Source organism: Leptonotus elevatus, chromosome 6 (assembly GCF_054856555.1).
Source record: "Leptonotus elevatus isolate MCC_2025b chromosome 6, RoL_Lele_1.0, whole genome shotgun sequence".
NCBI classification, from domain to species: Eukaryota; Metazoa; Chordata; class Actinopteri; order Syngnathiformes; family Syngnathidae; genus Leptonotus; species Leptonotus elevatus.
The window spans coordinates 6,390,840-6,407,147 of NC_141244.1; the positions used below are offsets into that span (position 1 = coordinate 6,390,840).

At 40.4% G+C, this 16,308-nt stretch overlaps 1 protein-coding gene across 1 annotated transcript in view; it reads right to left on the reverse strand.

Moving 5' to 3' along the window:
• rspo2 (R-spondin 2) overlaps positions 1-15,036 on the reverse strand; it is a 74,457-nt gene extending 59,421 nt beyond the window's left edge. The window contains exons 1-2 of the mRNA XM_086078660.1: positions 14,561-15,036; positions 14,024-14,335 (exon numbers count right to left, since the gene is read on the reverse strand). Of these exons, the coding sequence (XP_085934786.1) occupies positions 14,024-14,123 (100 nt within the window). The 5' untranslated portion in view covers positions 14,124-14,335; positions 14,561-15,036. The remainder of the gene's footprint in view (positions 1-14,023; positions 14,336-14,560) is intronic.
• Between the last annotated feature and the right edge of the window lie 1,272 nt (positions 15,037-16,308).

Genomic DNA, 16,308 nt, shown 5'->3' on the forward strand with positions numbered 1-16,308 from the left:
CTTCAAAGATTAGCCCCACTCCCACCCATGTGTGAATCTCATTTTGAGGGATTAGCTGGTGACAGATACTGAGGCTCTTTTAATGGAAAGTTAATGTTGAACACAAAACAAAGGTGAGGTGAGCAAAACATGAGCGGACACGTGGACATGATGTATCAATTAAGTCGTCCGATCTCCTCAGTTGTTTCCTTTAGTTTGCCATGGGGTTATTGCTTATTTCAATTGTGCACTTCACAGTCTTTTATTATTTTTTTTGTGGCCATTATCCCGGATTGTATAAACAGTCCTTGACATACAGATGTATCTAATATATTATACCTTAAAATAACTTTGGTTTGATTCGAGTTTCTGGCTACCTAAAAAATCTTTTCACCCAACTCCACTCACCCATTTTATGTTCACCAGATGGTTGTGATCTGTTTGGTTTCCAGCTGACAGTGAGTTCATTGGCACTTTTTGTGTGTGCTAATAACAGACGTCCAAAATAATAGACGCAAGTTAAATGACAATCCTGCCAATTCGAGGGACAACTCTCGTGACAAGTTGTCAGTCACCCGATCTCCTGCTAATATAAAGTACTTTTTTTTTTTTCAAGCAGTCGGCTGCTTTTGGCTTATAGCTGAACTCATAGCTGTGATTATGAGGAAATCTGGTCAGGTAGAAAAAGGACAATATTCACCATGTAATATATTCACTACACTGAAAGCCATTTTCAAAGTAGGGGCCGTAGAAACCAAGCATTCACAGGCAAGTTGCTTTAGCAGACTCACTTTGCTCACTTTCATTACATTAGTGATCCAACAACCTTGGTGGATGACATTCTAAAACCAGGACATTGTAATTGGTCTGTTATGACTGAGAAAGCATATAAATATACTATCAACTCATAATATTACATGTGCACATCAAATTGATTGGTGACTATTTTTGGAATCAGAAGTCAAGGAAAACTGCGTGTTCAACCACAAACAGAATGCTAATGATATCTAATCGTAATTAAAAGTGAAGACAATTTGGAATTTTGGTCTCCATTTTTAGCAAGAGATATGAAATAGACGCGCATGATTTGCTGTAGCATGCCACATAAAATGCTGTGGTGGTAAAGATCTGGTCTATAAGCCTTGAGTTTGATGCTGGTCTGTGCATTCAACAGAATGATGCATGTCTCATATATTGACTCTCCCACTGTGCTACGGCCTTTGCATAATAACCTGCGTTCCCAACGCGCCTTTTATTCCGACCACTTAAAGCTACAGCAAATGACCCTCCAAGACCTCTTTACATCTGACAAGCATGCTACGTTTCCCCTTTCTGTTACCCGCCCACCCCCACTTACTCTCTGAGAGACAATGAGCTTAGCATCAAGGCCCAGTAATGACTCCCAGCCTGAATCCTGATTAGAAACATGCCGGGTGCTTCTGCGCTCCGCAGGCAGCCTCCTCACAACACAAGGCACAAGAGCTTTAAGAACAGAGCTGGAATAGACGTTGAAACCTCTCCCACTATTTCATTCATTGCTCCTGTACCAACGAGTCATTCATATAGTCCGAAGGTACCGTTACAACAATAACCTCAAACTCAGTCGTAATCATAACGTAGACTCAATAGAGGCTGCATCCAATCCCTAACTGGAGCATCCTGGTGAGTCTGTATTATTATAATAATAATTATTATTATTATCATTATCATTATCATTATCATTATCGTTATCGTTATCGTTATCGTTATCATTATCATTATCATTATCATTATTAATATTATTAATATTATTAATATCTTATTATTATTATTATTAATAATAGGAGTGTCAAATTTAGTGCGGTCATTTTGAGTTAATTTAAAATTCCTTTAACGCCACTATTTTTTTTAAAACACGCAAATAATTACCACCCCTTACTTGGAAAGCCTGCATTGGGGGAATTCCAGTCGCAAAGCAGCAGACACATCTACGTAAAAATTTACAGTAATAAATGTAATAATAATGCGTATATTTATGGAGACTGGGGTCGAGTTGTATTTTAAAATTTGCAACAAAAATGCACTAAGCTATCACTAATGTCTTACAAATGCAATGATCTAGTGGTAGAAAAACAACCTCAACACAAATCAATATCACACTCGTTTTTTACAGTACAGTACATCTTTTTAATTGTAACTAAATGTTATGAATTATTATAAAATTACTGTGTCAATGACTATGCAGCCATATTTCTATTAGTTTAACCCCCCCCCCCCCCCCCCACACACACACACACACACACACACTTTTATGTTAACAAGAGTATGAAAACTTAGGGGGGATTATTGTACATTTTATTGTACATTTAGAACAGATATAAAATCTGCGAACTATTGAAGACAAACCATTAATCACAATTTAAAAAAAAAATTGTCTGACACCGCAATTTTTTTTTTATTTGTCCCTTCCAGCAGATAGATTAATTAAACTCACACCACTAGTAAGCCACACAGATAGAAACTGCTTATTGCATCACTTAATTATACAGATTTGTCACAGCTCCACATGCGGTCCTACAACATCAGACAGTGAGTGGGCAGGAGCCGGGCTTACTGAAACCACCCTTACCTTTTCTTAATAGCAATATTTGGTTCACAAAATTACAGGCAAGCTCTGCAGAGAGAAGCTTTAATGCATCTGACTAACTTCCTCTCAATAACAAAAGCATTGCATGCTGAGCTGTATTTTGATGTGGTGTGTCTGCATAATTAGAGATTCCATAAAGGCAGGGAGATGGGGGCAAAATGGAGTCATGTCCATCTGTCAAGTGTTAGGGAGGTGGGCACAGGGCTCAGCAAACATGGTCCCATTGCTCACTGTTTTTAGGGCAGAAGCCACACAACTGATATTATTCTTGCACATAGTGCCAAAGTGTGTTTCCGCACACTGTCTCAAGTGGCCGCATGACGTTTAGAATTACCGTGCCTTGCAGATCGATGAGAAATGGGTAGTTATTATCTGCATGCACACGGAAGAACACAATACAATGATATGGCAAACAACAGTAGATTTCATGCACCGCGTTTGGAGAGTGGATCAAGGTGACATGGTCATTAGATACAGTGAACCACTGGCTTTTCACGATTCTGAATCGTTACTCACAAATTTACCTACAGTATTGATGGGGTTTTGTTTCTATGGAACATACGCAGCGATTCACTTCTATTTGATTAAATTTTCTACATGCTTTCAATTTATTTTAATTAATTTTTATTTTTCCCCTTCTTCCTAAGATGTGTAACAAAAAATAATTGCACTGATGTACATGCATAATTCTGGTAAAGTTTTTTTTTTTTTTCATAAAATCAACTGTGATCATTTATTTTTAATGTTGGGATTCAGTATGAGGTTAATTTTGGGATCATAGTCTGTGGTATATTTATGGTTTATTAGTATAGGCAAATACAAACATTTCGTTTTTTTGGGTAGTGATGACAGGAATTGGTGTTTACTGTTAATACATTTAGTATTCATTTTATACAATTTCTCTGTAATTTCAGTCAGTCAAAGTGATCATCGATTGACTAGCATGGCAGTCATTTGAAATCAACTAATGGAACGAAAATACGGAAAATTCAGTAGATTCCCTCTTCAAGAGCAATCATCTCCAATTGGCAGGAAATGATGACATCTCCAACTTTACAAGTAGACAAAAAGACACAAAACATTACAGAAGAGAGTCTTCACAAAGTCCCCACAATAATACCTGATGTGGTACCTGGTTTTACATCAATCAATTTTCTATATTGCTTGCCCTAGTGTCACAGATAACTGGAGCCTATCCCTGCTGGGTAAATTCTGCACTGGCCATCAGTCAATCACAGAGCACATATAGTCTTATAGATAGGTAACTATCTAGACTAATATATGCAGTTACTCCGAACGCCATATCACAGTCCCGTTATTTTTGCTGATTTTTTTTTCTCACAGTTTAACACTATTTTGTTGTGCCATTCATTTATTTTGGATGTAATTCCTCGGTCGACCACTAGATGCAAGCACAATATCAAGTTCTAACGAAACCAGCACACTATCAAGTTCTAACGAAAACAGGAAGTATTTCAGCTCAGCCAGTTTTTGCTGAAAATTATTGAATAGTTCTCATTTTGTATACTCAACAAACTACTTTGTATACTTAACTTTGGGTTCATCTCATAAAAAAATGGGAGAAAAAACAAAACGGCTGCATTAATTTTTTTGTTGAGTATAAATAAGTACATGTAACTGAAACGTTGCCCATACATGGTTGTTCCTTCCTAGGCTTGTCAGGCAACTATAAGTAAACTCCTAATTGGCAATAATTTTTCTGCTGTGCATCCGAGCCAGGCTACAGCTGCATCTCATTGTTTCCTGTAAAACAAAGTTGTTATCTTAACACACTTGGCTAGAAAACAAATGTATTTATGTTCTTAGTTAGGTCCAGGTGTGTATTTAGAAAACAGCAAAATGGTGGAAATAAGACGATTTAAACATTTCCCATGATCAAATTAATTGTGGGGAAACACAATGGCAACCTATTGTATCCGCATCATTACCTTTACACAGCTCGTCCCTGAATTATTTTCGAGTTGTGCATTAGTAATGTGAAAGGAAAGTAGTCTGGAAGTGGCTTTTACTCCAAGCCTGAGGGCTTTGGGCAGCTCTCCTACCTGTGAAACCCTTGCATGAGTCATTTTTTTTCTTCAAAAATACATCTTTTGTGTTGTTATTTTATGTGTTAGTAATGATCCACGCATTAGAAATTTTACAGCCCAATAAACTTGAGACATTGGGACCAAATTGGCTGGTCATACTTAGTAGCTTTATGAGGAAACATATTGAGGTGTAATTGCCTCAAGAGAGCACTTGAGGGAACAAGTACGCAGTAGGTAAGAAAGCAAATCTTCCTTGCATTCAACAGGGACATTGAACTTCTTTTCTGCAGTTACAGATTTTCCACTAGCCACATTGATATGTGGGCCGCATAAGCTTTTGCATAATACGTTCATTTCATTTCAGATTTCCGAAAAATCTGGTTCTACACTGTGGTAAAATGTCACTTAAAACACAAACATCTGTTTGGCATTCAGCTTAGCCAGCATATGAGATCCTGTCATGATAATGATTGAGAGTGGAAGAGAAGATCCTGTTGTGTACCTCCTCCGCCCTCCCCAAAAAGGAAATAAAGACAACTACCATGAACTGTTTTTCATATACACTCGTGGGACATCACAATAAGTATATCTGAACAATCCAATGAAATCCACACCAGGTATTGCTATCAGTGTCGATATCTGTCTTATATTATGGTATCGGTACTCAGGAGGCTGCCGATACCAGCCACAGATACTTCAGGAAAAGAATATCTAACATAAAGTTAGTCCTGATCAGCAGTAGTTGCCACTAAACTATGGCAGTTAGACACATCGCTGAATTATTATCTGCGTCAGGAAGACAGATATTTGTTCCCAATTTTTGTCATTGTGGTAAATGAAATTTTATATCAAAAGTAGAGGTATCGGAAATCTGTATTGGAAATCTGTATCGGAAATCTGTATCGGAAATCGGTATCGGAAATCGGTATCGAAAATCGGTATCGGAAATCGGTATCGGAAATCGGTATCGGAAATCGGTATCGGTGACTACTCAAAGAGTGAATACTTGTACTGGTATTACTCTGAAAAAAGCAGTATCCCTTAAAATGGAAAAATAATACCAAAATACTTATGTTGTCGGTCCATTTCGATTGACGTTGGAAGAAAAAAATAATAATAATTAAACAATTGTTTATGATGGTGGTTGCACTTCACAGTGGTGTCGAACTGCACTGCATCATAAGTAAAGGTCTTTCTAATATTGTGGTTATTTTTTTTAGCTACGTAAGAGAGACAAAGCCTTCCATAGGATAAAGCAGAGATATCAAACATACGGCCCGCGGGCTGGATCGGGCCTGCAAAGGGGTTTAATCCGGCCTGTGAGATGCTCTTGTAAAGTAAATGGAGTGGACGCTAACTATCTGGCTCCTTAATGTGATTTGAAACACGCAATTCGACACCTCTGTTACAATCTTTGTTAGAGTGTACGTTTACTAGTAAAATGTATAAACATTTATCTACTAATTACAACATTTATCTACTAACCTCGCATAAAATGATGCAAATCCGTGAATACTTTGTGGGCTGCCAGTCCTTTCTGTTGATTGCTGCTATCAATCAACGTCTTTTGTCTTCATTAGTAGGTATGCGATAAAAAGCAACATTTGGTTTACTCCTTTGTCTGTCTGTACAACCGACCGCACAGCAATTTTATAATATAATCGATTAGATAAAGGACTTTACGCTGTACGAGATTCAATGGTTTCAATACAGGCAAGTGGTTATTTTGCCGTCCAGCGTCCCATCAGGGCTGTGACGTCACGTGCAAAAGGTCTGTCTGTACAACCGACGGCACAGCAAGATATGACCATTTTATAATATAATCGATTAGATAAAGGACTTTACGCTGTATGAGATTCAATGGTTACAATACAGGCAAGTGGCTCTTTTGCGGTCCAGCGTCCTGGAGGCGGCGTTCCCATGAGGACTGTGACGTCACGTGCAAAAGGTCAATATGAATATGTACATTGTCCATTTAATTCGATTAGACATAACTATATCCATGAGAAGACTGGCACAATGGATAACTACAACTAGCAATTTAACTGGCCTTAAAGAATCTGTGTCATGGATATATCACGCTACGGCATACTTTGGCCTCTGCCGGGACTTTCAGCAGTGTAGTATGGCATTCACTCACTGAGGAGCCTTTCACCAGTTTCATCTGATACGCTGCGACTCCAAGCAGGAGCTGACGCTACAGACAAGGTCGACATGTGCGGGTTAGTAGGTCAAACAAGGAGCTAGTCTTTTGACAGAGTTCGGAGGCAGGGTCAGACTAATGTGATTTATCAATATGACGCAAAAGTGATTCATTGTCCGTCATATCGACTGAGATAATCCACAAGATAGGCCGTGGTCATCGTTGCCTAATGAGTGAGGAGGCGTCGAGGGAAGGTAAATAGGCTGCTTGTTAGGAAGAGTGTGTAGCATTGTTCTGGCCTTGATACGCTGATTCGAGCACCAAGAACATGCACCTGCAAGATGTCCTTATATTTGTCAGTTTTTCCACAACTGCTTCCTTCTCTCACTTACACACGCATACACATTTGGATTAATGGAGGAGCCTGAGAAAGAAAGAAAAAGACAAGAGTTGTGTTGCCAGAGCTCGGGCTCAGGTCAAGACTTGGCTCACCATAATCCCTCTCAGGTGATGCTGTTCACATTCAGCTCGTTCCAGCTGATCTGCTTAAATATGCCTTCCTCATCCCCTAAACCCTCCACCCCCACCCCCACCCTTTTCTCACCAGCAAGGATGATGAGAGTGAGGGAGAGCTGCTGCTTTTCCTCACCCATCAAAACCTCAGCTCATTTTTCAGCCTTTCTGCAAAGCCATCAATGTGTCAGTTAGCTGGTGCCGCACAAGAATAAAGTCAACAAACCTTGACAGTTTTATGGAAAGAAGAAGGTCAGGATGCAAGGCTCACATCACCTGGATTAGACGAGCATGATGTGAGAGAGCAGTGTCAACAGACATGCCATCTGAAGGGCTGCCTTCCCTTTTTCCAAAGGCTACAGTGGCAATGCGGGTTTTATGAAGCAGCCACTTGGAGCGTTCCTTCTCTCATCAACATATTATATTGCACAGAAGTGCCGGGTTCCAACATTAACACTGCCAACCACAAACTGGGGATTTTGTGTAAGCTTTCAGCACACTAGGCCTGGTTTTCAGTGAGGAACCGTCTGAGATTTTACATTTGACTTCATGTACAGTACGTCTACAACCTCTTCTTATCAGTGCTAACCTCAAAATGGAATAAAAGGCTCAAGTATTTGTAGTCAAAACAGTTTCCAACTCTAATGCTTGTCTAATGTCTGCCCTTATTATTCTTTGTTGAAATAAGGGCATGATCAGCGTCATGTCATCACTATTTTCTGTGGATTTTGGCATCAAAACATATCCCGCAATCCTTGTACCGACTTTCATCAGCGCTACAATGCATTTCTGACTTTGCCCCCTACACCCTGCTAGGCCACGGTTGTTTCATCGAAACACTTTTATCCTTTAAACCATCTGGAGCTATGAAGTTCAGTAACACATCACTGTGAATTGAGCATAAAATGATCGCAAATTAGCTGCAGACGTTTGGGTATTCAAATTCTGGGCTGCAGTTTTAAAGGGGTTAACAGTATCACATGGCAACTTTTCACCACTCTGGCTGCTAGTAGTACATAGGCCAATTCATTACTCGTTTAAACATCATGTTGCTCCTGGCAGTGCTACTCAAGTGTGATTTTATGCAGTCAGCAGGTGGCATCATTAGCCAGAGAACAGAAATAACAAGTACAACCGTTGTCAATAAGCCCTTTTCTATATCACCTACATGACAAAACAGTCACTAAAAAAAATTTGAGATGTAATGTATCAAACATTCTGTATTAAAATCTCATCATGCTCAATATTGACCGACACTGTCGGAAAAGTGTAAACGTTTTCATATGTTCACAGCTTGGATAGAACTGCAGTGAATCATGCTGAGAGGCATGTGTCTTGTTACCTCATGTGCAGCATTATATGAATGTAACACCCCCCAAAAAATTACTGAAGTTTGACACCAGTGCAAACTATAACATTAACATTGCATTTTATGTAAATCTCCGATTTTGTTCCCTCACTTAAAAAAAACTTTTTGTTTTTCCCCTTCAATAACCGCTAATAGTGCCGGTGACCTTAATGAGCTCCTCTTGCAGAGTTGCCTAAACCTTGCCTTGTTGAAGTTAATTGCCTTCAATTAAATTGTTTGTCTATTTCTCCTGCAGTGCACTGAGGAGGGGGGAAGTGGGGATGAGACCGCATTGGCCTTATTAACTGTGGTCTGTTCTAAAAATAGCTCACCAGTGATGGGACAGGCCTTGCTAAGAAGAATTAAAAGAAGAAAAATGTCAACCTTTTTTTCTTTTTTTTTACTTATCATGATACACTTTCTTAAGTTACCAAATAGTCTATATTTTGTTTAAAAAGTAATAGATTGTGTTGAATGAAAGAAAGAGCTGTTTTTATTTACTCAAATATTACAAAAAAAGGAAAACAAATAGCAGCATAAATGGACCCAAATAAAAATCTGCGATCCGCAATAAGCAAACTGCGAAGTATAACATTTGCATCATCCATCCATCCAGCCTCTGTAGCGCTTATCCTCACTAGGGTCACATGCGTGCTGGAGCCAAACCCAGCTGACTTTAGGCAAGAGGTAGGGTGCACCCTGAACAAGTCGCCAACCAATCACAGAGCACATATAAACAAACAACCGTTTACACTTCACATCGAACAACGAATAAGCGCCTTCATTTAATCTACCACGCATATTGTTGGAATGTGAAAACGGGGAGAACATGTCAACTCCACACAGGAAGGCCCTGATTTGAACCCACAACCTCTGAACTGTGAGGCAGATGTGACAACTAGTCTCCCACCACGTAGTTTTGTTTTAATAACTACTCTTTAGATGTAGACGCGTCGAAAAACAGTCCCCCTTTCATTAGTTTTGAAACTTTGCTCAAAGTGTTGAATAATCTATATTAAACCAACTCCTCCAATAGGAAGTAAAACTATCAAGGTTGAATCAGAAAATATTTTTTAAAAGATGAGAATGCATTGAATCGAAGTTCTAAATCCATCATCCATAACATATTGTCTTGTAAAAGTAAAACAATTGTATACTTGAATTTTCTTAACAGATTTTTCTGGTCTACCTTAAAAGATGTTTAGTGATTACCAAACATTAGGTTGTGTCATGCAGGATGTGAGTTCCAAAACAATTTTAATTAAAAATAAAAGATCAAAATCACAGTCTTGACAAATTGATCTAAAACATTCACCTGGTCTCCTTGAAATCCTGACAAAATTGTTCACTACATTTCACCCCTTACACCTCACTCAGTTATGCAGATACATGCATGCATCACATCAGTCCCAAAACATTTTTGTGCGTGTTCCAAAAGGCATGAGTGTTGTTATTGTTCCACATAAAACAGTTGTGCTCGGCAAGAACACTGTGGCCAAATTGAGTTTCAAGCGTGTCTGGGACTCAACACTGCTGAACGATTTGGATAGCTCCTGGTACATGCCAGACAGACTGTGTATAAACCTGTCAGAACAACGTGGAGAACTACAAAAATACTGAAGAATTAAAAAAAGACTGGACAATGATCTCTTACACACTTTTCTGTGTTGCTGTGATAAATTTAAAAAAATGCTGCAGGCAAATACCAAATGTTTGGATTGACTTCCTCAAATAGCGCTTTTGCCCCGTGGTATTACATTGATAAGTCACAATAGTTTTGAAAACTGGAGTCAGTTTGTGTACTTTAAAGTGTCTCAGAAGCTCTGGGGAAAAATTATATGTTGTATTAAATAATATAATATACACACCATATGAATGGTTCCTCGTATCAATGCATATTAAGAAAAAGTATTTCATGATTTTTTTTAATTATGCACTGAGAATATTTTAGCTCAGCGCCGAAACTGCTATGACGTACTACAGCCATGTTTTACGTGCTGGCTCTGTATGCATGTTTTCCCCTTCTGATTCATTTCAGTTTTTTTGATTCATCTGGATTATGCCATCACCTTGCATTGCTGGCTTTTGTTTGAAGCGATGGGAGGATGGCGTGAGCCTGTTTTGGCTCCCCAGAGCGGATTCACGTGAAAAAGACAGAGACCTGGAACAGCACCTGCTACCGGTTTATTCAGAAAAAAGAAAGAAACATGTAAGAACTAAAATATGTTAACACACAAGTTGACTAATTATAGCCGGTAACTTTTCTTTAACAGTGCCAGTGACAGAAAGACAAATGAACGTGACATTCTGCTTATTCTGGCTTTATCCCATCGCATTTGAGCAGCAATCAATTTTCGGTCACTCTAGCTGCGTTTCCATTACAGTTTTCCGCAAAAGTGATATTGTACTATTTCGATAAAGTACAATTTCAACTTGTCTGTGTTTCCATTGAGGAGTGTTTCGCTTCTGAGGCGCAATTTTTATAATGTCCTATCTCGCGAGATCTGTAGGAGGTGCTCATGATGTTTACAGAAGACGGACGCCCGGAGTTGTTAAGATTACTTTAAAAACATCTCTCTCCCCTCATCGGGCGGGTTCGGGCATTTGGTGTTGGTGTTGCGTGTGCGTGTGCGCGCGCTTATAACTTGTGTTATGGTGCGGACGGATGGATTTCAACGAGGACGTGCGCCGTATGTGGCTCGATTGCTCGTTGCCCCGGGTAACGGCCATTTCTCATGCAACGATATGGAACGTGCATTGAACGGCGGCATATTGGCTCTGTAGCTAAATCACTTTGTCCTTAAAAAGATTTGTTATCCCCTCAGGATGCAGCTCCGACATAAAAGCGCGTCCTCATACTTCCTATGTCCTTTCCTCCGTGACCGGGCGGGGGTCACATTACTACAGGGAATGCGCAAAAAGTGTTTCCATAACACTTTTGCGAAATACTTTCGACATGTCTAAAAAAACACCTAATGAGAGCGTAAAATTTTTGTTGCCGATTTTTGAGTTTTTTCGCAAATCCAGTGTTTCCAATAACAGCTTGCTTTTGCGTGACTTGTCTTTTGCGCAAAACTGGGGGTAATGGAAACACACCTTCTGTTGGCGGAATAAAATATTCGGTCCCTTTAGGTCACACTCGATTCCTTCTTTTCCACGTTCTGATGACAGATAACAACGATTGGGGTTAGGTTAGTATTAAGCCGTTAGCTTACGGCAAACAACGTCACTCTCGCTAAATGACCAGTGACAACTGTGATGCATTATTTCACCGGATACCGCTAACGCTGCCTGATATGAATAACAGCAATCAGGGTTAACATCAAGACGTTAGCGAAAGGACTCGTCTTTTTACTACCCAATTGCTTCGCTGCTAAGGAACAAGCAGCACTGGGTGTAACCCGGCAGTGTTCGGTGAATTTAATAACAAAATATGGGCAGCTCAGAAGATGGTAAAGCTCACTCCTCACTTGTGTCACTACATGTTGATTTGCTGTCAGTATTACACAATCAGACTCTGTAATAAGTCAACAAGATCGATCAAATTACAAGGCATGTTTTGCGTGACTTTTCTGCATTAAATACTGTGAGACTGATTCAAACAATAAAAACAGCGAGCAACTTACTTATCGCCAGTTTGAGAGTGAACAGTGAGGACGACCACTTGGGCGTCTGACGTCACGCACACCCAGTGCAACAACAGGAGGCGTGGGAATAAGCTGTCATGGCTTGCGAAATTCACGAAAATATCTCATTTTTACCAGGCCGTTCCATTACGTTTTTACCAAAGTAATCATTGGAATCATATTATTTGTACTTTTACTCTCTCTTAAAAATGCCTTTAGGGGGAATTTTTGACATGTCTCTTACATTTTAAAGTCTTTATAAAGATAAACTGTCTTGACAGGCTTCGTAAGCAAGGGAAAAGTGATGACTGACATGGTCCCGAGAATACAGTATAGTATTTTCAGGAAGAGGGGTCCCAAAGTTTTTTTCACAGGGCCCTAAATCACACACACACACACACACACACACACACACACACACACACACACACACACACACACACACACACACACACACACACACACACACACACACACACACACACACACACACAAATAGCAAGTGAAGCAATGCTGTGTTGTTATCCAACATATTTAGGATGTTTGAACAGGACAAAAATACAAACACAACTCTGAGACGCTATCTAACAGAGTCATTCAAGACAGAAGAACAGAGGAACACAAACAGAAGGGTGAAAAAACGTGTGTGTGTGCCAGTACCCCGCAGTGCTTCACTGATTATTTGCAGATGGACAGTGGAGGGCTTTCAGAGTGTGGAGGTTCCCCCTGGCACGCAGTGCATATGATTAAATCTGTGATTGCCATACAATTTACAAGAAGCAACCCCCTCCCCTGACTTTGAATGAGTTCTCTAGAACATTAACACACAGTGGGGAGCGGCTGTCCAAAAGTTGGTATAAAAATAAATAAATTAATTAATTAAAAAAATAAAATAAAAATGCCAACACCCTTATAGGGCACCCAAAGGATCCTATGAGTTATGTCACAAGTCTTTAGAGGACTTGGCAGGGGCTAACCCTCCTAATCCCACTGTCTCCTCATTCATTGGGAGTATAGTGCAGTGTTTACAAAGAGGCTGATCCCCTCCTCAACTGCGCCTCCGCTGAGCAATTGTTATGCGGGTTTCCTACCAACTGTTCAAAGTGGTTATGAGATCAATTAAAACCAGCTTAGGGGGACTTGAGTGGAGATGTGCAATTCATATGTCGGGGTAAAGGGATTCCTTATCCATTCATTAAATGTCTCTCAAGATAATAGCCCCAACCCGTCCAACGAGATGTAACTTTATGGAGCGATGCGCATCAGCATCTTTTTGGACAGATTCACTTTTAGTCCTCAAAGGGCATGCGCCCAAAAAAAAAAGAGGCAGCCTAAAGCCTTTTATTGGTGTTATATACTTTAAAACACAATTTGAATTGTATCACTTTATTTTGCAACAACACGTGTCCGGCGTATTTGCGCACATTTTACACATGCCGGCAGTGAAAAACTGCACAGCAGCATACACAAGCTTATATCTTGATGTTGGAAGACTTTCTTACTTGCCGTTTGGTATAAGATTCTGGAATGTTCCTTGCTTATCGTTTATGCCAAAACACACCTGAGCGTTGTTAGAACCAGAAACAGTCAGTGTCGGGCTAACTTTTTGTGACGTCATCGTTTTAAAAGCGCATGTAAAATACAGTAGCCTACTGCACTGTGAAAATGAAGAATGAACAGCGTTTGCGTTGAACATCGTCACCATGTGGATGTTGCGGTATATGAAGCTGTAAATTGTACCTCTTTTGGTTCTCCTCCAACGTTGAGACGGCGCTTGACAGTTGCTGTACTCCATACAGTTCAATACTATCAGCGCAAATGAGAAGAGTCGAAACTGCATCTGGACGGCGATGAAGTTGTCCGGACCCCGATAAAAAAAAAAAAAAGCGGGTTGCCAAGCGGGCTTTGTAAATGTTCTCCGGAGTTCCTTTGAGCCGAACTGCAAATTTGTCAAACATCAGACGAGATGCGACTTAGTATTAGGTCGCCAATTGGGATCATTTTATGGAGCGAGATGATCCTCCGCTGAGTATGAGTGTCCTCGTCGGTGCGCTGTGGAGATAATTACAAAAGAGATTAGTGTGATGGTGTAACGAAATCAATACATACGCGTAAAGTGATAGAATGTGGATTAAAGTCAGTAAAAGAATCAGTCGCTTGTGTGGTAATTTGTTAACACAAGTAGACCAACAGAAAAAAAACCGCCCCTTCCAGGACGTTGGCGCAATCGTGCGTAAAAGTGAACAAAACGACGAGATAAACGTGCAGTTAAACTACCTTGCATTGGACGAACTGTTCCTCCACTCCGGTTCCGCTTTTATTTTAGGTTCCCCTTGGGTGCAAGTGCAGCGTGGGAACACGCAGCATCACTTCTTGTGTGACAAAACTTGGGTTTCCAAAAAAGAAAGCAGAGCTCCGACAGGGACGCTTTGCGGCGTGCATGAAGTAAATGAGAGGCAGAATTTCCCCCCTTTCTGTAAAATTCTTAGATTCCGCTCAAGTTTGTCCCGTTGAACAGTGGACACAAAACCACGCGTGGTTGTATTTGGACGGAGAGCGAGCCGCAAATGATGCGTGAAGTGTGCGTTTCCGCGCGCGCGCTGCTGAGGTTGAGCGGTGACTGACTCCAGATTGGTCCTGATGCTTTGTGCCTCCTTCCTCATATACAGCCGTGCTGATGTCACGCGTGGAGACTTCTACTTTTTGTGTTTCTTCTTATTTATGATGCTGGAGATGACATGTCGTGTATTCGCTCCCCTCCAGCCACCCCCACCCTCCTTGTCTTGCACACTCACTATGGTGCGACGTTGCTTCTGGGTGCGAGTGGGCGTAAACGAGTTTTTTGAGCCTGTTGATGTAAAACAGCTTGAGGGCCCCGAAAAAATACGTTTCGGGGGCTGTCTAGATTTGGCGTAGTGACTGCGGGAGTAATTAACATTTTTCCTGTACAATCACCCATATCCCAAAGAGGATCCCACTTCCTCAATGCACTTCCAGCCAATGCTTTCCACTGAACTCACAAGTTTAGCCGGATCAAAAATGAAATGATGACATACGCTTCAGACTAGTTTGGTCAACTGACGGTAGTCCAGTTGAATAATTAGAAGTTGGAGGAAGGAAAAAAAAAACGAAGGATGTGCCTAATGTGCGTAATAAGATGAGTCTGCCAGTCTCGCCACGTCGTTTTATTGCTCGCCAAGGACTAAATCCACCACCCGTCCCCGAAATTAATGTAAATCGTTAGAGAGGCTCAAGTATAGTTGTGGCGCGTGCATAAATCATTCAGTAATTTAAGGGTTTTCTTGAGTTCAAGCATTTAAGGCTGACCCGTGTGACCTCATAAATGGATACAATCTCGCGCCGAGCAGCTTCTCCTACCTTGATGAGGGAAAGACACTATGCTGGCTGGCACTCATCCGCTTCCCAGTGACATTCAAACTCTGGCAGCTTGTCAACTTTGAAGCTCTTTCAAGGAAAAAATATGACTCACGGGTAATGTGTTGAACTTGTGTAATATAGAAGGTAATAACAGAAGCTTTCCGTTGACATGGCTTAAAAAAAAAACTTGCGTGATTATGCGTATGAGGGTAAACCATCAGGCCATTTCGTTTGAGCAAACCCAGCAATTACAGCAGCCTGAATAGCTGATGTGGACGCAGGTAAAGGATGCTTTACCCAATTCAGCCACTAGGTGTGGCACTTAATCTTTCATGTATTTCAAGGCATGAAAACCGTTTCCACTACCCTCTTGTCATCACTCGACCTGTTACATGGACTTTCATGACGAATTAACGAAATTTGTCAGGGAATGTTGTATGAAACGAAATATTGACAAGTGAATTGAAAAGAAATTAAATTTGATTACATTTGCACTTAACTCTTTGACTGCCAGACGTTTTCAGAAAAGGGATGCCGCCAGTGCCAGCCGATTTAAGCATTTTGACTGATTTTCAAGGTCCACAGAAAATGTTCTGTTTGGACTATGGAAACACACGTACTACCAAATGAAAGATTGGACTTTCATC